The sequence below is a fragment of the Cervus canadensis genome, chromosome 26 (assembly GCF_019320065.1).
Source record: "Cervus canadensis isolate Bull #8, Minnesota chromosome 26, ASM1932006v1, whole genome shotgun sequence".
In the NCBI taxonomy this organism is placed as follows: Eukaryota; Metazoa; Chordata; class Mammalia; order Artiodactyla; family Cervidae; genus Cervus; species Cervus canadensis.
In genome coordinates, this window is record NC_057411.1 from 32,982,873 (window position 1) to 33,006,605 (window position 23,733).

At 42.7% G+C, this 23,733-nt stretch overlaps 1 protein-coding gene across 2 annotated transcripts in view; it reads right to left on the reverse strand.

Annotated features, from left to right (window-relative positions):
• The window catches only part of RASGEF1B (RasGEF domain family member 1B), a 623,896-nt gene that overhangs the window by 256,401 nt on the left and 343,762 nt on the right, over window positions 1-23,733 (reverse strand). Inside the window, exon 2 of one of the 2 annotated variants that reach the window (XM_043448127.1) lies at window positions 6,796-6,873. The exons of the other annotated variant lie outside the window; for it this stretch is intronic. Coding sequence (XP_043304062.1) covers window positions 6,796-6,849 — 54 coding nt within the window. The 5' untranslated portion in view covers window positions 6,850-6,873. The remainder of the gene's footprint in view (window positions 1-6,795; window positions 6,874-23,733) is intronic. 2 annotated transcript variants of the gene reach the window in all.

The window sequence follows — 23,733 nt, forward strand, 5'->3', positions numbered from 1 at the left end:
ATGGCTTGAAACACAAAGCGAGCTATGATGACAGTTATAATAGAAGATGATGAGATGATATTGCAAAGAGAGACATTTATTTTGATGAAGACAGGGGACAAAGAAGCCTCACGGAGTGGAAGGGGTTTGAGCAGGAACTTGGTAGGAAAACAGAGATAAATATGTGGATATTGTGATATCTTGGTGTGTTAGAGCTGCAAAGACCTCAGACCACCCTCTCCTTTTCAAAAAAATTACTGGCATATAGTTGATTTACAATGTTGGGTTAGTTTCTGCTACAAATATATAGCACAGGGAGGGCTTCCCTGGTAGCTCAGCTGTTGAAGAATGTGCCTGCAATGCAGGAGACTCCAGTTCAATTCCTGGGTCAGGAAGATCCCCTGGAGAGGAAACAGGCTCCCCACTCCAGTATTCTTGGGCTTCCCTGGTGGCTCAGATGGTAAAGAATCCGCCTGCAATGTGGGATACCTGGGTTTGATCCCTGGGTCAGGAAGATCCCCTGGAGGCGGCCATGGCAATCCACTCCAGTATTCTTGCCTGGAGAATCCCCATGGACAGAGGAGCCTGGTGGGCTACAGTCTATATAGGGTCACACAGAGTCGGACATGAGTGAAGTAACTAAGCAGCAGTGGCATAGCTCAGGGAACCCTACTCAATGCTCTGGGGTGACCCCAGTGCTCTGGGGTGACCTCAATGCTCTGTGGTGGCCTAAATGGGAAGGATATACATCCCCTCCTTTTTGGATTTCCTTCCCATTAGGTCACCACAGAGCACTGAGTAGACTGCCCTGTGATATACAGTTGGATCTCATTAGTTATCTATTTATACATAATAGGGTATATATGTCAATCCCAACTTCCCAATTCACACCACCTTTCCCTCATACAGGGACTGGTATCTATGCATTTGTTCTCTATATCCATGTCTCTATTTCTGCTTTGCAAGTAAGTCTATCTGTACCACTTTTCTAGATCCCACATATAAGTGATAATAATAAAAGGAATCCAAATTGGAAAAGACAACTCTCTCTTCTTTATCAGATGAGGAAGATGAGACCCAGAGAAGAACTGTGACCTCAGGCAACCTACTTGTTCCCCTTTAGAAGCATCTATGTGCAAACTTCAAATTCACAGGAGGGGTAGAAAGAGGAATCTTAGACTAAAATATCTTCATTCCTCAGCATCTGACAAACGTCAGAGGCAGCAGTTAGTAGTCTGACCACACAACAAGCCGAAGGCCAGAGCAGCCTCTGTTGGAAGCCACTGCCTTTGGTCCTTATCAAGGGACCAGATTTAGCTGCTGGCAAAATCGCACCCGGGTCCTGTAACTGATGGCCATAGAGCCCTGGCAAGGGAATAAAAGCTTGCAGTGAATTGGGGAAAGATCAGAGGGAGCTTTAAACTCTGGGTAGGAAATCTTGTGGAAGAGTCCAACTTTGGTTCAAAAGAACAAGTCTCAAAAGTAACCAAAGAAATGACGATTTTGCCCTAGAAATTACAGGGTACATTAGATCACAGGGCCAGGCAGGGGTTTGCCTTCTCAGAGGGCATGTGTTCCCCGGATTGAATCTGGGAAGATGAGTGCAGGTGTCCCAAGTCCCCCTCCTGCCTGGCACCCCACCACCTTCCCACCTGCTAAGTTCACCTGCTGTCAAGGGCAACACGACCATCATCATGGGGTTGATGCCAAACCAGAAAGTGAACATTCCAGGATGAGTCAGAGAAGCAGCTAAAGCCCAGAAAAATGCCCTGTGACAGTTTAATTTAAATAGACTATTCGGTTCCCTTTCACTTTCATGACTAACAGGGAACATATAACTGAATAATTAAACAACAAATCTTTATTTATTTTAAATTCACAGGAGCAGCTGTGCCATTTTTCCTCTCTAAAGAAAACACGGACTTAATAGGGCCCATTTTGTTCTACCTAGTTCTCTTTTCTCTGTATTTTTTCAACTCTACATACCAATCTTGTTCCCCAGGTCCACCATGGAAATATGATGGGCCCCTATTAGTCTACTGAAAAAATCATTTTCCACGAAATGAACATATACTGCCCCTGAATAACAGTAAAAATGGTCTGATTAAACACTGAGACTTTATCTCTTTTGAAAAAAGTTAGACTTATTTTATATCCACAAAACACCCAAGTTAAAAGAGACTTGAGCATAACTTCACACAAATAATCCATTCAAGTAGATTTATTTTCCAATAAAGGAAAAGGGTGGGTTTTTGAAAGGCAAGCAAAGTATCATTTACTATTACCATCACTTTAATACACTATACATCAGTTTACTGCATTCTGAGAGTATAGAAGGCACCACTTTTTCCTAATGAAAGTTATAGAAGATTTGATAACAGAATCCCAGAGCTTCCCGCATAGCTCAGCTGGTAAAGCAACTGCCTGCAATGAGGGAGACCTGGGTTCAATTCTGGGGTCAGGAAGTTCCCCTGGATAAGGCAATGGCAATCCACTCCAATATTCTTGCCTGGAGAATCCTGGGGACATAGGAACCTGGCAGGCTTCATGGAATCGCAAGAGTCATACACGATTTAGCCCTATCTTTCTTTTTTCTTTCTGCCAGAGCTAGGGCAAAGGGCAGGAATGACAAGCAGTCCCTAGATCAACCATTCATTTCACAGATGGGGAAACCAAGGTACAGAAAAACCAAAGGATCTGCCCAAAGTTAGCCAACCAGGACAAAGCCTCCCAGTAGGTTAGGGAAATTCAAGAATAGAAGTCCTCTGTTCATGGTCTCTTTTCACTGCTTCACTACATCCTGTCTCTATTGTTTAATAGTAGCCTCTGGTAGATAAATTTATATGCATGAAATACATATGATATTTTATATATCAGTTCAGTTCAGTTCAGTGGCTCAGTGTGTCTGACCATGTAATGTAAATAAATGTGTATGCTCAGTCATTCAGTCATGGCCAATTCTTTGCGACCCCACAGACTGTAGCCAGTCAGGCTCTTCTGTCCATGGAATTTTCCAGGCAACATGGGCTTTTCCAGGCAAGAATACTGGAGTGAGCTGCCATTTTCTACTCCAGGGGATCTTCCTGACACAGGGATTGAACCCACATCTCCTGTCTCTTCCAGCATTGCCAGTGCAGGAGACATAAGAGACATGGGTTCAATTCCTGGGTTGGGAAGATCCCCTGGAAAAGGGCATGGCAACCCACTCCAGTATTCTTGCCTGGAGAATCCCATGAACAGAGGAGCCTGGCAGACTATATCCATAGGGTTGCAACAAGTCAGACACAACTGAAGTGACTTAGCATTAGCATCATCATCATCATCATCATTCTTTACCACTGAGCCACCTGGGAAGCATATAAATAAATAAATATCATTTATAAAATATCATCATATATTTATATGTACATATATATATAATATCATGCATATATAATACCATGTCCGACTCTATATACAGATATCTATATATAGATATATATATCAGGGAAGGCTCATAGTCACTGAAAAGAACCTGGTATTGAGCAGTCTCAGTAACATATGACACTAACTCACTAAGGAGCTCTTCTCCCAGCATTGCCCAAATCCCAGAGCAAATGGCACCTTACTGGGAGTGTTAGTTAACATTCTTTTTTTTTTTTTTTTTGTTACTTAGCATTCTATCAAGGTCTCCATAGAGACAAAGAGCCAGATTCGGTCAACATGGAGGAGAGGTCTTACACAAGAACTAGCTCAGGGCATACAGTGGCTTTTCAGGTAATGCTTGTCAACTGGCTGTGAAATATCTGGAATACACTTTTAGAACGCAATATATAATAATTTCCAAAGTAGGAAGTCCATATAGACAATCTCATAAAGTTAGGAGAATGAAGGAGCCAGCTGGTTGGATGGACAAGGAGAAGTATGTGGATGAAGAAGAAGAAAGAGATCTCAGCTTCTCTTCGGCCCCAGACACTGGAAGGTCACTGGTCATATATCATATTTTTTTTCTTTTTCATTTCAGATCAGAGAGTCTGCATCTGAAAGCCACTGATTACCAGCTACAGATCTTCCCCCATTTACGATAGGGTCACAACCCTATACACGCCACCCTAAGTTAAAAATTTCGCCAAGTTGTAACTGCATTTAAAACACCTAAGCTACCAAAAGAGTTCCTTGGACAGCAAGGAGATCAAACCAGTACATCCTAAAGGAAATCAACCCTGAATATTCATTGGAAGGACTGATGCTGAAACTGAAATCCAATACTTTGGCCACCTGATGCGAAGAGCTGACTTATTGGAAAAGACCCTGATTCTGGGAGAGATTGAAGGCAGGAGGAGAAGGGGGCGACACAGGATGAGATGGTTGGATGGCATCACCGACTCAATGGACATGAGTTTGAGCAAGCTCCAGGAGACAGTGAAGGAAAGGGAAGGCCGGCATGCTGTGGTTCACAGGGTCGCAAAGAGTCGGACACAATTGAGTGACTGAACTGAACTGAACTCATCAAATCAACTTAGTGACTATACACAAGCCAGAAAAACTCCTGCTTTGTAACCAGCCTCGGCATCTGTGTTCCTCCAGCACCAGAAAAGCTTTCAGAGAATTGCCTGGTTGCCTGTGAATTCAAGGAGCCAATTCTGTGCCAACTGAATTGCCAATCCTCTTGCTGCCAGCTTCAAAACCAAATCATCTTTTATTCTTCCTTGTTTTATCAGTGATCATGTCCATTTCATTACTAAGACTTCCATATTTTTCTTTTGATATTTCCTTTATCGGGATCTTCTCCTCTTCATTCTTCCATTCACATTTAAGCCCAGCATATCATACACTGGCTGGTGTTGTTGTTTACTTGCTCAGTCATCTCCGACTCTTTTGCGACCCCATGGACTGTGGCCCACCAGGCTCCTCTGTCCAAGGGATTACCCAGGCAAGAGTACTGGAATGGGTTGCCATTTCCTTCTCCAGGGGATTTTCCCAACCCAGGGATGGAATCTGAGTCTCCTGCATCGATAGGCAATTCTTTACCACTGAGATACCAGGGAAGCCCCAAACATTGGCTGTCACAACATTATTTAGCCAACCTTTATAAATCTCTCTCTCCCCATTCCAATTCAACCAATATACCTATAACAGGCATCCTTTTTAAAACTCATATTCCTGCTTAAAACTTTTTTAAAAAAAGACATCTAATTTAGTTCTAAAGGTTCTACTCTACCTCCAAAATCATATTCTCTCCATATCACTTTGTAGCATCCTCTAACCCAAGCAGGCAAACCTCCTCACTGAGTCACGAAGGACGTTTGTGTGTTCAGTTACTCTGCTGTGTCCAACTTTTTGTGATCCCAGTGAGCTGCAGTCCACCAGTCTCCACTGTCCATAGCATTTTCCAGGCAAGAACACCACAGTGGATTGCCATTTGTGCCCTTAATCATGGGGTTCTGCTTGACAAGATACTCATTTAAAATTTCAGCCTCAATTTTGTCTTTTTGAAAAAATATGGACCATTTTAAAGTTCTTATTGAAATTGTTATAACTTCTGTTTTTATGTTTTGGTTCTTTGGTCTTGAGACATGTGGGATCCTAGCTTCCTGACCAGGGATCGAACTCATAGCCCCTGCATTGGAAGGTGAAGTCTTAACCACTGGACCACCAGGGAAGTCCTGAGTTTCAGTATCTTTAGGTGAAGATGAGGACTATAATACTAGACAAGGTTCTGGTGAAGTTCAAATAAGAATAATTTATTAATCTTGGTCTGCATTCATACTTGTACCCCGAACATTTGGCATCTACCCATCACACACCGAAAAAATTCCATTATTGGTGCAACAAGTTTCTCTACAAAACCTGAATGTAATCTATTTGAAAGCAGTACTTCATTTAGTTACTAATCAACTTGATCGCTTCTCGGCCTTTTGGCTAAGATCAAGTGTAGTTACTAATCAACTTGAGCTTCTTTCCCAAACAGAAGGATCTGATGGGATGAGATTTACCAAGCCAGCCTTCTTGGTTCTTTTCAAGGCCTGACACAAAGTAGAGAGCAAGACACACTTGTTGATTGCTTTAGTTAGCGCTGAAAATGAATAAGGTAGAGGAGCAGAATCTCATCTCATCAGGCCAACTTTCCTACCAAAGAACAGCAACAAAAATACACAGTGATTGGTGAGAAAATATCTGTGAAGTGCTAGAAATTATTTGAGAAGCATTTGCCACAAATAGCAAATTCCTACTCTGGGGGCTTTGAAATGATTTTCCAAATAGTGATTGGAAATTCAACCTTTGCATTCTGCATTGTATACAGTGCAAAAGGCAGACAGCTAGAGAAGCCACCAAATGTCATGAAAGACAAGGACGTTTAGTGGGTCACCGTGAGTGTTCAGCACGCATGTGTGCTCAGTCATGTCCAGCTCTTTGTGATTCTATGGACTGTAGCCTGCTAGGCTCCTCTGTCCATGGAATTCTCCAGGCAAGAATACTGGAGTGGATTGCCATTGCCTCCTCCAGGGGATATTCCTGGCCCAGGAATTGAACCTGTGTCCCCTGTGTCTCCTGCATTGGCAGGCAGATTCTTTACTGCCTGGACAGGTTGAAGGAAGCCTGTTCAGCGCATACTAATTTGAAGGTAGTCCAGACTCCCAAGGTTTTTGCTGTGTCATTCCCTCCTTTCCCATCGCTTGCCTTTACCTAGAGAATTATGTGTGCAATATTATTTTAACCTGAAAAAAGAAAAGCAAGCCCTTAGTTATACTCTGTAATAGTCCTTTGGTCATAGAACTATGATTTATGGTTAGCAAATTTCAGTGAGCTCGTTCTCCCCCAGATTACCCAACTTACCCTAATCAAACATCTTCTTTCCTTTCTTTTCTCCCTGGGGCCTCCAGCTGCCATCTCTCTTACACGGAGTCATTCCTCCTACACAAAGATGACACAGCCCACATTATTTATAACTACCCATTTTTGAAGCACAACTGTGCACCTTGTAAATGGAAATAATGTTCAGGGTGGCCAAGAATTATAGGATTATCAGAACATTTAAAGTAATCCGAAACAGACTTTTAGCCCAGTTAAAACCTTTATAGATAGATGAACTCTTGGTCTGTCGAGAGGTTTCCTGAAGAGGTGAAGACACACTGCAAAAATTCTACAGCTGCTGATCACGTAACAAATTAGGCAGGGATTAAATTTTTAGTTGTCAACACTCATTCTTAGAAAAGATGTGACCAAAATGGCCACTTTCATACATTACAGGGAGAGTATAAATTTGAAAAACTCTTTTAGAAACAATTAGGGATATGTATCAAGAACCTCAAACTGTTCTTATCCTTTGATTCAGTAATTCTAGAACAGGTTTAAGGATATAAAGCTGAAATACTGAAAAATGTTTCATGTGAAAGTCACTCAGTTGTGCGCAACTCTTTGCAACCCCATGGAACAGTTCATGGAATTCTCCAGGCCAGAATACTGGAGGGGGTAGCCTTTCCCTTCTCCAGGGGATCTTCCCAACCCAGGGATCGAACCCAGGTCTCCCGCATTACAGGCAGATTCTTTACCAGCTGAGCCACAAGGGAAGCCCAAGAATACTGGGGTGGATAGCCTATCCCTTTTTCAGCAGATCTTCCTGACCCAGGAATCAAACCCGGGTCTCCTGCATTGCAGGCAGATTCTTTATCAACTAAGCTATCAAGGAATATAATTACTATAATATAAAAAAGGAAGACTTAAATGTCCAACATCATGGGATTCAGTATATAAATTAAGATAGCACTTCAAACAATTGGAAATTGCAATCACATCTCTCATTATGAAAGAGGGGGAAATGTCTGTTACAAAATAAATTTACTGTCATAGCTGACCAGAAATCCCAAAGGAAATTCAACTGTTTTATTTATTTGTTCCTGGGTCTAATGATATAGGGATTCGGTGGGATGAGATATGTCTCATTTCCCTTGTCTTTTCTCAAGCCCTATTATAAAGCAGACAACAAACACAAGTTTTCTCATTGCTTTAGTTGGTCACTTAAAATGAAAAAAAGCAGATAAGTAGAATCTCACCAGAGAAAGTCTACTGTTAAGGGGGAAAAAAAAAAACAACACATGATGAGAGATAAAGCCTACACTGAGTGGTAGGGAGTCAAGATGGGCACCCACGACCTATTCATTTAATCCAATGCTTCATTTCTATAAAACTTAATTCTAGACCCTGTGGCACCACAATGAAAAATATTACATCTTATCAAAACACTGTGAAGGATAACCTCTGCTAGCATTATTCTTTACTTTCATTATATTAAAAGATTGCCCTTCCCTTTGAAGTATTAATTGACATGATGGCAGGCTCTCTCCTCTTCAGGTTAGTCTAAGACTCTCAAGATTCTAGGAATGGAGACCTGGAGGTGAAGGGGAATCTCCCACTAGGCATGATTAAGTAATCCTTAAACTAAAAGGTGGAAAGGCAAGATAAAAAGATAAATAGGAACATGTATGACTCTCTCTCACTTTTGGTTTCTACTTTTCATTATGTTTCCCACATTTTCTACAAGAAGTAAATGATGTTTTACAATTTAAAATTTTGAAGAATTTTAAAGGTGAGATATTTTATGAATAATATATTCTTAGCAGCAAAAGTTTAAACCAGGGGGCCGTCCTTGTTTCAACAAACTGTTAACTGCTACCTCTGCCAGTAGTGTGCTGGATAAAAAGGATGAGGAGGTCATGGCCCATGTTCTCAAAGATGTCACATGCATCTGAAAGAGAGAGTGCCATGCAGTCAAGTGCTGGTCATGGGGATAAGTTTTGCAACCTAAGAATGTGGGGAGCATGAAGGAGTTATGAGTTCTGTCTGGAATCAGAGTGTGAAAAGCAGAGGCCTTCACAGGAAAAGAAACACTTAGCTGAGCTTAGAAAAAAGCCTACCTTCCCAATTTAGGGGTAATTGATGGAAGAAAATTCCAGAGAGAAGAAGATGAGGGAATATGATCAGGCTGGGAACCGATGGAGTTATCCAATAATCAAGAAAAAGATGATTAAATGTAAGCCAATGACAGCTCCAGAGAGAATGGCAGGCAGGAGGATGAAATGATCAAGCCAGAGGTAAGTCAGAGGATTTAGGGATGGATTGGCTGTGGGAGGGAAAGGATAAGGACTGAAAAGTGACTCCAAGTTCTGTAGTTCAGGAAAGACTAACTAAACCCAGTGCTAGAGTGAGTTAACGGGATAGTGAGGCCATTAACTAAGTCAAGAAAATAGGGACTTCCCTGGTGGTGCAGTGGTTAGGAATCTACCTTCCAATGCAGGGGATATGGGTTTGATCCCTGGTCAGGGAACTAAGATCCCACATGGTGGAGGCCACTGAGCCTGCGCACTTCAACTAGAGAGCCCGAGTGCCCTAATTACTGAGCCCGTGAGCCAAAACTAGAGAATCCCCCATATAAGCAACTAGAGAAAGTCCACCAGCCACGATGAAGAAAGCCATGAACCACAACAAGGACCCAGGGCAGACAACATTTTTTAAAAGAAAAGAAAATAAAAGAAAGGATTGGTTTGGTAGAAGGGGGGCACAGAATATAGGAACTTACTCTGAACATTTGGAGTTTGAGCTGCCTCTGCAACTGACACCCACAGAGTAATGTCTAACACAGGAAAAGAAATGTGATGCTGGAGCCCAGGACAAAGATCAAGGGTTAGAGGATGACATCTGGGAGTAGAGGTTATTATTAAGGTAACAGGTAAAGGTAGGAGAAGAGAAATAGTCTCCTGACCATTCTCCCTGGTTCCAGATCCCCACTTTCATTCTAACCTGTTCCCCATATCATAGCCCCAGTGAGCTTCCAAAGTAGGAATCTTACTATTTAACCCTCCAGCTCAGAAATTTCAATGCACCCAATCTCAACAGCAGTCAGAGAAATGTCTTCTGAAAGGACAATGAGATTCTATTTTTTGCCTGGTGGACTGGAAAAAAAATTAAAGATTGATAATATCCACTGCTGGTAAGCACATGGGGAAATGAGCACTCATATATTTCTGGTAAGAGTGCAAATTGCTATGATATTTTGGGACATCTATTACCATCTTAAAATCTCATGACTTTCGATCCAGAATTCTCACTTTTAAGAATCTTTCAGAAACAAAAGCAAAAATACTAAAGGATAGATGTTCAAAAGTCTTTATTACTGCTTTGTTTGTAAGAGTAAAAACTTAGAAACAATTATATGTAAGAATGTAATGTAATGTGCAAACAAATAAATATTAAATAGGAGTATGCAGCTGTTAAAAATCTATAACAATCTCTACATGTTTGAATCTGGATCTAGAATGATGCTTATGATAGATTAAGTGGTGAAAAAAGACACGACTATGTATAAAGTAGATAGCTAATAAGGACCTACTATATATTACTGGAAATTCTACTCATATTCTGTAATGACTTTTATGGGAAAAGAATCTTAAAAAAAGTGGGCATATATACATGTATAACTCATTCACTCTGTTGTACAGCAGAAATTAAAACAACACTGTAAATCAACTATACTCCAATAAAAATTTTTTTAAATGAGCTACTAAGTTCTATACGATGATTCGATTTAAGAGAAAACAAAGAAAAAGAGTGAAGTAACACCTCCTATTAGCTAATATGAATATAGGTTTTACTTTTTACCAGGTCTTATTTTAAGTGCATTATGTGCTATTCATTTCACACAACAATCTCCTCAGGTATGTAAAAGATTGCTCTCACTCCCATTTTACAAAGAGGGAAGCCAAGGCCAAAACAGATTTACTTGTGTAGGTCACAAAGCTAGCAAGTGGTAGGCAAGCTTTACACCTGGGTGTCTGACTGAGAGTCTACACTCTTGACTCTGCACTATTCTATGATACAAGTTATTAGAGAAGGAGAGGATTGGAGATTATTAATTTTTAAAATACCTCTGTACTATTGGACTTACTAAGAAATACATTATTCCTATAATTTAAGAAGAGTTCAGTAGATACATACGGAGAAAGACACTCCGAAAGCTACCAACTGTGCTTACAGCAAAAGTTAAAAGTTCCTACCTCGGCCTCTTCTTAAAAGCAGTGTCATATAGGTGCATTTTCTAAAACACCGGGTAAGTATGTAAGTTCCCTACATATGAGTTCTGTTCTGAGAGCACATTCCTAAGTCCACTTGGTTTATAAGTCCAACAAAATTTGCCTAGGGACTTAACTCACACAATTAACTATGGCACTGTACTGTGATAGGTTTATACTACTTTCCACACAAATAATAACATAAAAACAAACACAAAAACTTGCAGAAAACATTTTTAATTCTACAGTACGGGACCTTGAAAAGCACAGTAGTCCAGTACACCAGCTGGCATTGAGTCTGGCATCGAGTGAACTGGCAAGAAGAGTTACTGATTGGAGGAGGAAGCAGAGGTAGGAGACGGTACAGCTGAAGGGTCGTCAGCAACAGGAAACGAAGGGCGAGCTGCAATTCCACCCACGCCTGACGCTGATGGAATGCACGTTTGCATCTTTGAAAGCTCCCATCTTCAAGGTTCATATGTAGGGGGCTTACTGTACAGGCCAAGGTCTAGCCAGCTGATGATCAAACTGCTTGCATGCCTTGGACATTCATTTGATACAAGGCAATGGCAATCCACGTTCATAACAGTCTTTAAAAACTTCTGAGGACCCGGTCTTGTGGAGGGAGGAGACATGGGGAGAGAGGAGCTGGGCTTAACCAGTTCACAGTTTACGCTTCAGAGCTGGGTGGCGCCTCAGAGAGCAGATCCATCATTAGCGAGCACAAAGCAGGTGCACTGTCCGGCTAACAGGGAGCAGCCTGCGTGCGACAAAGCTCTGGTGCCTTATTTATGTGGCAGCTCCCAGCTGCTGAGGACGCGTCTCCTGTTCCTCGGGAGCCCGCTGGCCCCTCAGGAGGTCATTCCCAGGCCCTCAGGCCCGCGGGGCTGTGGTCACCTGCAGCCAGGGATGCAGGGTGGGACCCAAATGGGTCAAATGGACCCAAATGGGACAAATACCCAGAATGCTCTTCCTCAGAGACCACCGGACTAGCTGCCTCCTGGCAGTCAGGGCCAGCCTCAGCTCCACCTTCTCAGGAGATTTCCACCATCAGAAAAAGCAACCGTTCCCTCTCCTCTCTCCTCTCCCCTCCCCCTCACTTGGCATCATTCATCAGAGCACTTATCCCCTCCAGACCCAGTAGACTCCTTAGCTTCACTCACCAATGCCACCTTTCCCCACGGCCTCCATGTAGCCTCTGTAAATGGCACCCACTTGGGTCATGTAATCAGGGCAGCTGGGTCCCTTTAGGAAAACAGAGGTCCATTCAGATGGGAACTTACTCTGCTCCAAGGCACAAAGGAGGTGTGCAATGCCTACCCATTAAATAGATGAACGTGCTGACTTCTACAATCGTGTCTCTGTTAAACCCCAGCAGAAATCTCTCCCAGTTTTCTTGCTCCCCAATTCTGGCTTTCTCAGTTTGGGATATCCATATATATGGAGAGAGTTCATTACAACAAATTTTTCTTTTTTACTAACAATTCCTAATAATCAATAACCGAAATTGATCAATACTACTACTCTCACTGATGGGCATTTCAGTACGGTTCACTTGAATGAGCAAGTGGTAGAATTTTATAACGTTCATAACATACAAATACACACAATTTAAGAATATATACATTTACTGAGAATCTTCAGTCAAGTTTTTTTTTTTTCTGTAGAGAGGCGAAGATACTTTAAAAATTTAAAGACTTGTAGCTTAAAGAGAGAAGGGAGAATAATGCTAAATCCCTTTCAAGAAAACATGGGTTTCTCCCAGAGGTGACTCTCTTAGCAACAGCTATCCTAGCTACACAGAGACGAGAAGGAATAGCCCTTCAGGCAATTCCTATTAGAGAGAAAGAGAGGCATGTCCTGGGGCACCTGTCATCCTGCTTCTTCAGAAATCTGCAGCCCGAGGTTTTCTTCAGACTGAATTTCCACTGCTTAATGTATTGGCTCCTTAATATACTGGTTTCTTTCTCTTTGGAATTTTCTGTCCATTGTCTGACTAGTAAGGTCCCTGGGGCCCTGAGTTCTGGTGTGGAGCAGCACTGCCTACCACCTTGCCCTACAGAAAGACAGACAGAAGCTTTGTGAGCTTACGGGGAACGACGTCCTCCATGGAGGCAGCATCAACCTAAATGCTAAGACCTCTGGCTTGAAACCACTCATCACCTGAGATCCTCATGAAACTGATTCCCTGATAGGCATTCAACAAAAGTCAGAACATGGGGCCATACTCTGATCTGGGGTTGGAGAGGGTACACGTGCGGCCCTGGAAGTACATCCTTGACTGCAGACTGACATGCAGACATGCAGGCAGGCAGCCCCTTTTATTGAACAGGGAACAAAGACCTGCATAGGCATGCAGCTGATTTATCTGCCTCACCATGTAGAATGTTCCATCCATTCTGGAAGTAGATTGATGGGATAGATAAGCTCCGAAACATTATTTTAACAGGCTCATAAAAATGTCAGCAGCGTCACTTCTCTCTTGGTACTGCTGCCGGGTCAGCCCCTTTGGGGGACATGCAATGACAGGGGGATCAAGGCCCTGCTTCTGATGTCTGTGTAGGTGGATTAGTTCTGTAGACATAAACTCTACCAACGATGCTGGTCACTGCTGTCATAAATGCCGAGGGAAAGACTAGGGATACATGATTGTAAATCCATTACTGCTATCAAAAGATTAGAATGATAGATAGGTCTCAGTTCAGTTCAGTTCAGTCGTTCAGTTGTGTTCGACTTTTTGCCACCCCATGGATTCTAGCACGTCAGGCTTCCCTGTCCATCATCAGATACATGTTTACATCTATATATGTTTATATCTAGATGTAGCTATATGTTTATATCTAGATATGTTTATATCTATAATATGCATATATATATGTATACATATGTGTGATATATATATGTATATATATATCACTCAGGGCTTCCCTGGTGGTTCAGCTGTAAAGAATCCACCTGCAATGCAAGAAATGCAGGAGATGTGGGTTCAACCCCTGGGCTGGGAAGACCCACTGGAAAAGGAAATGGGAACCCCAGTATTATTGCCTGAAAAATCCCATGGACGGAGGAGACTGGCAGGCTATAGTCCATGGGGTTGCAAAGAGTCAGACATGACTGAGCGACTGAGAGCACATGCATTTGTATCACTCAGAGCTTGACCTCCTAATGAGAAAAGTCAGATATATCATCTTTATGCATGAAGGCTGCTGTTGCATAAATTCTGAGGATTGGGCTATCTGACGACTCTGGATATCAACAGTTCGAAACAAAAAGTCAAATTTTCAAGTATTATTAAAAATGTTTCGTTTCCTGCTATGTGTGTTTTTTCATTTGTTTCTTAGTTTCTGTTTGTTTCTTCAGATCCAGTTCAATTTCTCTAGGCTCGGATTTCTCTCCTAAATTCCAGAACCATAAGCCACAGGCTAACTGAACCTCTCCATCTGCAGATCCCAAAGATGCCCCAGTCTCTAAAATAAATTGTCCCAGCCCACACTCTTTCCTGGCCTCTCCAATCTGCTCGTCCTCTGTGTTCCCCACCACAGTGAGGCCATCATGGGGAGTGGTTTCTAAATCAGAAATCCGGTGTTAACCTTGGGCCCTCCCTTCAATGCACTTCTTACACTCAATCCGTCAAGTATAGTGAAGCAGAGTGGAGGTTGAGAGTTCAAAACCTGCCCCTACCACTTCCTAGCTGTGACTCCATGCCTCAGTTTCTGCATCTGAAAAACACCACCATCATCATCATAATATCAACCACATGGGGTTGTTGTAAAGATTCAAGGAAATAATGAACGTATTGTGCTGAGAACAGGGCCTGACAAATGATGAGGGCTCAGTAAACTTAGCTGTTTATAAACTCTTGATTACATCCTTATACGCAGCACGTCTTTCACATACAGTTTCTTCTCTGTAACCTCACTACCATCCCCCACAGTCCCCACTCCCCCAAAACCAGTCTGCTTTCTTCAACTGTGCTCTGCTGCTGTTCTCACATTGCTGCCACAGTGATCTTTTCAGGCTCATCTTTGGGTGAGGAAATTGACTATTGCTTAGGCCCATGCTTAGGGAATGGAGGGTGAGCTTAAAAGTGAGCCACAGGACTTCCCTGGAGGTACAGTGGACTAGAATCTGTCTGCCAATGCAGGGATCATGGTCTGATCCCTGTCCAGGAAGATTCCACATGCAACCAAGCCCATGCCCCACCACCGCTGAGCCTATTCCCTAGAGCCCGTGAGCCACAACTATTGCACCTGCATGCTGCAACTACTAAAGCCCGAGTGCTCTAAAGCCTGTGCTCTGCAACAAGAGAAGGCACTACAATGAGAAGCCCTCACACTGCAACTAGAGTAACCCCTGCTCATCACAACTAGAGAGAGCCCACATGCAGCAAGCAAGACCCAGAGCAGCCAAAAATAAATAAACGAAGTTTTAAAAAATAACTCTCTCTCTAAAAAGAGAGTTAGCCCTCAAAGCTTCATTTTTCTCCTTTTTTTTCCTGAATATCATTAAAATTCAATTTTGACAACTCTATCTTAAACTATATCCCAAGGGGTCCACAGAATATACCAAGAGCACAGCCTTCCTTCAGGTGCATGTACCTAGTGCAGCCCTTATACTGGTAGACTTTCCCACAACCCCCACTCTTCTAGGGGGGCTGTCAGGGACTAAATAATGAGCTAGCTGAGAGGAGAGTCTAAATCATTTATCTTTGTACTCCCCCAGCATAGCTTAATGTCTGGCCACAGCAGGTCTTCAAAAAGTGCTTGTGAAAGCGTTAGTCAAGTCGTGCCTGACTCTTCACCACCCCATGGACTGTAGCTCACCAGGCTCTTCTGTCCATGGAGTTCTCCAGGCAAGAATACTGGAGTGGGCAGCCATTCCCTTCCCCAGGGAATCTTCCTAACCCAGGGATCGAAACCGGGTCTCCTGCATTGCAGGCAGATTATTCGCCATCTGAGCTACCAGGGAAGCCCCAGTTGAATGGCCACTACTGTGTAGGTCCAGGCCAACTCACCAACATTTGACAACAGAGTAAGTCAGGCCTCTAGGACAAAGGTGAAACCAGAGGCATTCTGGTTCCTAAACCCTCAGTACACTAGCCCATTCACACATGTATCTATGGAAGGACCTGCCTTGTAAAAAATAGGCCATATTACCTGTCCCTTCCATCAGTGTTACAACATCCTAACCAGGAAGACTAGAGGAGGGTTTGCTACAGTCCAGCAGTGAAAAGCTTCTGAAAGCTGAGGAAAGCAGCCAATGCATTTACCCATCCAGCAAACATTTGTCGAGTACCTAAGATGTGCCTGGCACCACGCTCATGCTCAAGGGGCCCCAGGACTTGCACACTATACAACTCACTCTCTGGGTGCACTTTATGCCCCGAGGGAAGGTATGGATTAAGGCCCACTATTTGGAAACTCTGATTCCTCTTGATAAAGAAATCAGTTTTCTTTGAAGGCAATTTTTCATGGTTATTTCTTCTGACAGTTTGTTGATGATAATATGTCCCTTTCAGCACATGCGGTGTTTCATATCTGAACAGTCTGACTTTTCTCTTTTAGTCCCACAAAGACATTCACATCTTTGTGAGCACCACAACTAGGTAATTAAGAAAAATGGAGTGTCAGACACCACAGAAAACGTTTCCACCTTTGGGGAGAAACCAGTTTGCTCTCTGTCCTGGAAAATCAGGTGTTCAAGTGAATAAAGCTCCAGTTTATGTTCTAGGTCCTCAGCTATCATTGACTCGTGTGAACTTTGACGGGTTAAGTGTTTCCTCCGGGCCTCAAGTCCCTTCTTTTTAACAGGTCATTGATATTCCCACCACAGGGCTATGATAAGACACAGGTTCAATCCCAGGGTGAGGAAGATCCCCTGGAGATGGAAATGGCAACCCATTCTTGTTGTCTGAAAACACTATGTCCCACCTAAAATATTCTTTTATCTGATCTCTTTAAAGACTTGCATCTACTTTCAAATCTTCCCAATAAAGACATTCAGTAGGGTTTGAAATTATTTGTTAGGTGAATGTGAGATGAACCTATTTGTTAAAAGTTCAGGAACTTGACATCATCTGATGAATTTAGAAGAGTACTGATTGACAAGGGTAATGTGGAAACGTATTACCTGAAGGGTATTAAAAACCCATTGGTTCTAGATTCATCCTAGAGCCCATTATACAAAGTGAAGTAAGTCAGAAAGACAAATACCATACATTAATGCATATAAATACATACATATGAAAGATGGTACTGATAAACCTATCTACACGGCAGCAATGGAAATGCAGACTTAGAGAACAGGCTTTTGGGCCTAATGGGAGAGGGAGAAAGTGGGATGATTTGAGAGAGTAGCATGGAAACATACACTGCTGCTGCTGCTAAGTCGCTTCAGTCGTGTCCGACTCTGTGCGACCCCATAGACGGCAGCCCACCAGGCTCCCCCGTCCCTGGGATTCTCCAGGCAGGAACACTGGAGTGGGCTGCCATTGCCTTCTCCAGAAACATACACCACCATATGCAAAATAGATAGCCAGTGGGAATTTGCCGTATGACACAGGGAACGCAGAATCGGTGCTCTGTGACAACCTAGCGGGGCAGGATGGTGAAGGAGATAAAAGGGAGGTTTAAGAGGGAGGGGACACATGTGTACCTACGGCTAATTCACGCTGATGTATGGAAGAAACCATCACACTATTGTAAAGTAACTTCCAATTAAAAATAAAAAACTGTTAAAAATCATTTGTAACATTAGTAAATGGGATTGGATAATAAAAGCCTGTCCTGATTTAGTAAGCACAGTCAAGGAAGTATTTCTTTCTTTTGGATTTGCATATCCTTGTGAGGTATTTTTTTCAGCTATGACAGTCATTAGAATAATGGTTATATCGAAATAAACTCAACTCTGAACCAGATCTTTAACAGTGTGTTAACAAAAATCTCTAATAAAGTGTTAAAGCCAAAATTTTAAACTAAGGAAGCATATTCAAACACATTGCCTTCACTAAAATATAATTCTTAGTAGGGAAAAAAGATTTCTATATCATTAGTAATACAAAATTACTTATTTATTTCCTTTCTTAACAGTTCATTTTTACTTTTTATTTTGTGTATCATATAATGTATATCATATATTGGCAGAGTATTATGTGCAAATATTTATGAGTACACATATTTTATATAAGTTTGCTGATAGGTATAAAAACAAAAAATTTAGAGACTGTTGTTTGTATTAGTTTTCTGTGGCTTTCCAACAAATTACCCCAGCTTGGTGACATAAACAACAGAAATTTATTCTCATTCTTCTGGAAGCCAGAAATCCAAAAGCAGCATCACCAACTGAAATCAGGGTATCAACTTGGATTTGATGGAACATCTGGTGAAACTAAAGAAATGCCACTCTTATGGATGAATCAAAGAAAGTTCAATTCTAGAAAAGGGTCTCTAGGTATTGTACTTAAACATGAACTAAAAGCAAGGACAAATTAAACATAAGAACTCTTTCATTGAGAACAGTAAACAATGAAGTACCCACTATCTGCATGTGTGTATACATGTACACACACCACACACATACACACACACGCACACACACATGTACACACACCACACACACATGTACACACACCACACACATGTACACACACCACACACATGTACACACAGAGACACATACACACACGTGCGCACGCATGTACACACACCACACACATGTACACACACCACACACATACACACATGTACACACCACACACATGTACACACACCACACACATGTACACACACCACACACATACATGTACACATACCACACACACGTACACACACATGTACACACACCACACACATACACACACACATACACACACCGACACATACACACACACACACAGACACACACAGACACATACACACACACGCACAAATATAGTGGGATGTTGTTGTTTACTCACCAAGTCGTTTCTGATTCTTTTGCAGCCCCATGGACTGTAGCCCGAATGTATGTATATATGTACATATATATATATGTATGTACACATGTACACATATATCTGTATGTATATACAATTATAGTGGTTGTTGTTGTTGTTTAGTCACTATGTTATGTTCGACTCTTTTGTGACCCCATGGACTATAGCCCACCAGGCTCCTCTGTCCATGGGATTTTCCAGGTAACACATGTGATTGCTTGAGAAAACAAATACACAAATACTCACCATAGATATATAGTCAATAAAATTAAGTGATGTAAAACGGGTGTGATGTGAACGCCTCAGGTCTGACCCATAAACAGCTCCAGTGCATAATACTAACCCTCCTGTCATCACCAGCAGAATGGACAAGTCACTGAAGTTCTACAAGGAGGTGGAGCCACAGATGGAAGGACCCTGAGCTTCTGAATGGAGCATGTGCCCACCCCGCCCATCTGAATAAGAAACACACATATTTGCTTTGTTAAGATAATGAAATGTGGGAGTCGTTTTGTACAGCAACAAGCCTTTCCTGACTAGTGAGTGTTACTATTCACAAGGTGAAAGTTTTAGAGAAAAATAAGGGATGTGAGCCAAATTACATGTATTAATATGTGTTTAAGTTTCATACTGATAAAAATGAGACACCTGGAGCTAGCCATAGAATAATGTCTGTTGGCCTTGAAAATCAATCATGGTCTTCTCTGCATTGATGCTTCAACAGAAACAAGCACTGGTTGCTAGGACAAGTGAGAAGAGACAAACTCGAATCTGAGGCCTCAGGGTACCATGAGATTAACATATGGCATGATAAATACAACTTTTAGTATATAATACATAATATATTGGAGAAGCATCTTAAACACTGACTCACTTAACCACCGGGGCTTTCCCGATGGCTCAGTGGTAAAGAACCTGCCTGCGATCCAGGAGATGCAGGAGACGTGGGTTTGTTCCCTGGGTCAGGAAGATCCCTCGAGCAGGAAATGGCAACCCACACCGTTATTCTTGCCTGAAAAATCCCATGGAAAGAGAAGCCTGGTAGGATACAGTCCATGGGGGTCGCAAAAAGTCAGACACTACTGAGTGATTGAGCACACTTAACCAAATCTGAAAGAAATTTAGCTGTTTGGACCGTAAAAATCATAATTCAGAAGCAATTATTCCCTTGATCATTGACCGTGATTACAGAGCCACCAGACATCGGAGGAAAGACAGCAGTTTCTACACTTCTGGCCGAGAAAATCACAGAGTCTCTCTTTCACTCATGCTGTCCCACCTTTTCTTGCCTGAGAAAACAGAGAACTCAGTACCGCATGGGGCCAGGTCCCTGTGGCAAACAGACCAAAGCTGAGTGTGCTGACACGGGCGGAGGAGAAATATATAGCTGACATCTTAGCAGTATCACAAAGCATGAGGGCAGTCATGCCCCTGATGCTACGTGATGATTCTCATGCTGCATTTCAGGGGACGGGGATGGCGCAGTGGCGGGGGGAGTGGGGACAATCAATGGTCAAGCCCTCATCCATGATCAGCCCTCCTAGTTCCTTCCTCCTGTAAAAATCACTTGCTGATGAATCATCCAAATACCCAGGACTATATTTCCAGAAATGAAAATCAATACCCCTGTCAATGAGTTTATTCTCTTTGCGGGGCTGGAGAACATAGGTATTCCCGATTCTTCTCACAGCTTCAACGCCCCTTGCCTTCCCAACCCCCACACAACTGTTTCTCTTTGTCTCTGTCCCATACAAAGAGAAAGAAGCTACTTCTTAAATTTCAGCCGCTATTATGTGAACATCTGTGAGCAAATAAACTGTGAATGCGGTTTCCATCTCTTTCCCTGCCCGGGACCCCACATTTCACTGCCAACCCATTGAGGCCCAGTGCACCTGGCCGAGATGAGTCGGTGCTCAGCGGGGTGGCTTTAAACCCATAAATGATTCAAAGGCAATAAACAAAACAAGGATTTCAACTCTTTGACTGAGACAGGAGACTGTATGGAGGAGATGATCACCTTAGGCCACAATTTAGGAAATTATTTTTCAATCTCAAAAGAGCTGATAATGCAGGGATGAAATAAATTTTTCCTTAGAACAATCCCTGTCATTTTCTCTTTTGAGTCCATGTTAGTTATCATTAATAGTGCTATAGGAACTAAACCAACATGCCACATTGGAAATTCTGCTAAGCACTGTAAGTATAAGCAAATATAAAGTTTAAAATACAATAGCATCTTTGTCCACGGAAATGCATTTCAAATAATCTGAATAACTTGGAGGTTTAGGGGAAGTTATTTTCCATGGTAGCTCCCAGGGCTTTGCTGCACAAACTGAGGAGCAACAGAGGGACGGGGGATACCATGGGCTGCTGGGATCATGCCATCTTTCCTTCGTTTTAAATGTGGGGATCATCAGGCTGAACCAAAAAATATAAGTCATCCTAAAGGCTTATAGAGTTAGTGAAACTCACTCCCTTGCATTTCAGGATGCTAAAACAGACCTAAAAAAGAGACATGGTGGGACTTCCCTGGTGGTCCAGTGATTAAGAATCTGCCTTCCAGTGCAGGGAACTCAGATTTGATCCCTGGTTTGGGAACTAGGACCCCACCTGCCACGGAGCAACTAAGCCAGAGCACTGCAACTAAGACCCAACACAGACAAAATGAATAAATTAAAAAAAATTTTTTTTTTTTTAATGAGAGACATAGGGCTTTGGATCAGGCAATACAAATAACCCGTTTGGTCAGCATCAGGTAGCAGCCTTTGGGGTCAGATCCCAACTAATCAATTTCTTTCCCAGGTGGCACAGTGGTAAAAGATCTACCTGCCAATGCAGGAGATGTAAGAGACACGGGTTTGATCCCTGGGTCAGGACGATCCCCTGGAGAAGGAAATGGCAACCCACTCCAGTATTCTTGCCTGGGAAATCTCATGGACAGAGGAGTTTGGTGGGCTACAATCCATGGGGTCACAAAGAGTCAGACATAACTGAGTGACTAAGCATGCATTTATTTTAAAGCTTCCTATAAAAGTACTTTATCTCCCCAAATCAAGAGTGAACCTCCCAATTCATTCTGCTTTGTATGTAGAACATCCAAAAGTTCTCTGGCCATCTTGGACTTAGAAGGATACAGGATTCAGCAGGAGAAGGCAAGCAGCTGAGAAGCACTGGGACTTTTGAACACCAACTCTGCTTCCAGGCAGCACTCTCCTAGTAAGAGTTACCGTTCTTCTGGCTCCCTGTGGATGGCCTGTTCACAAATGTGAGCAGTCACAGTCTCCACCTGAGTACACACAGAAGTTACAAACCCTTGGTAGACTCTTTACATGTAATTCCTGCTGGTTAATGACTGTATTGTTCATCAGTTCAATTGTTCATTTGTTCTTTCAAGCATTCATCTATTGAACACATAAATTCCACTCCACGCCAAGACTACTCTGTGCCGAAGATATATCTGTGAACACACGCCAACCTTGTTCTCATGATGCCTGCATTCTAGTAAGAGAAATAGTGCAAAATGAGCCAACAGGATGATACCACAGGGGGAAGGGGGTGGGGAGGCTTGGGAGATTGGGATGGCCAGACATACACTCCTATGCATAAAATAGATAACCAATGAGGGCTAACTATACAGCACAGGGAACTCTACCCGCGCTCTGCGGTGACCTAGAAGGAGATCCAAGGCAGAGTGGACATGTGTGTGTGTGGTTGACTGACTTTGCCGTACGGCGGAAACTAACATTACACTGTAAAGCAACTATACTCCAATAAAAAAAGCACACATGTACCCCCGAAACCCCCCAAATGAGGCAATAAAGTCACTGCTGATTGTGCATATACTATAAAGACACTAAACAGAATGCAGAGATAAAAACAGGGAAGACTTATATCAGATGGAGCGTTCAGAGAAAGGTCTCTCTGACATTTAAGGTGGCATTTAAGCGTTTAAGACTGGAGGCAAGAAGAGGAGCCAACTCCGCAAAAGCCAGGAGAAGAGCATTCCAGACAGACAGAAAACCACGCTCCAAGGCCCTGAGGCAGCAGAGCACTGAGCAAAGGTCAGCAGGCCCGGAGCAAGACTGGAGACGTGACGAGAGCCTGGACCTGCAGGAGGCAGGGAGCCCCAGTCAGGCACATCATATTTTAAGACCGTGGGGAGACTGAAAAGTTTTAAGCGAGAAAATGACACAATCTGATTTATGTTTTCAATAGCTCTCTCGAGCTGCTGTGTGGAAAATGGATTGGACAGGGTAAGAGTGGAAGGATGTTACGCTAAGATGCAAAGTAAGCTAAAACGGGGTCTGTGCGGCCAAAGAGTTCACATTTGATGTGAGTCGAAGGCAGGAGAGTGAATGATCGCCATGTGGTATAGGCGGGCAAGGCACCAAGGAGGAAAGGTTGGGTTTGATCCTGTCACCTATCAAGTTGGGCCACATTAAAATAAAGTCAGATGAATGTAGATGACATCGTGTGTGTGTGTGTGTGTGTGTGTGTGTGTGTGTGTGTGTTCCATCACTTCAGACATGTCTGACTCTTTGCGACCCCATGGACCATAGCCCTTCTGTCCATGGGATTTTCCTGGCAAGAATACTGGAGTGGGTTGCCGTGTCCTCCTCCAAGGAATCTTCCCAACCCACGGATCAAACCCAAGTCTCCTGTGTCTCTTGCATTACAGGTGGATTCTTTACCTGCTAAGCCAATGGTGAAGCCCCTAGATGACATTACTTTGTAGAA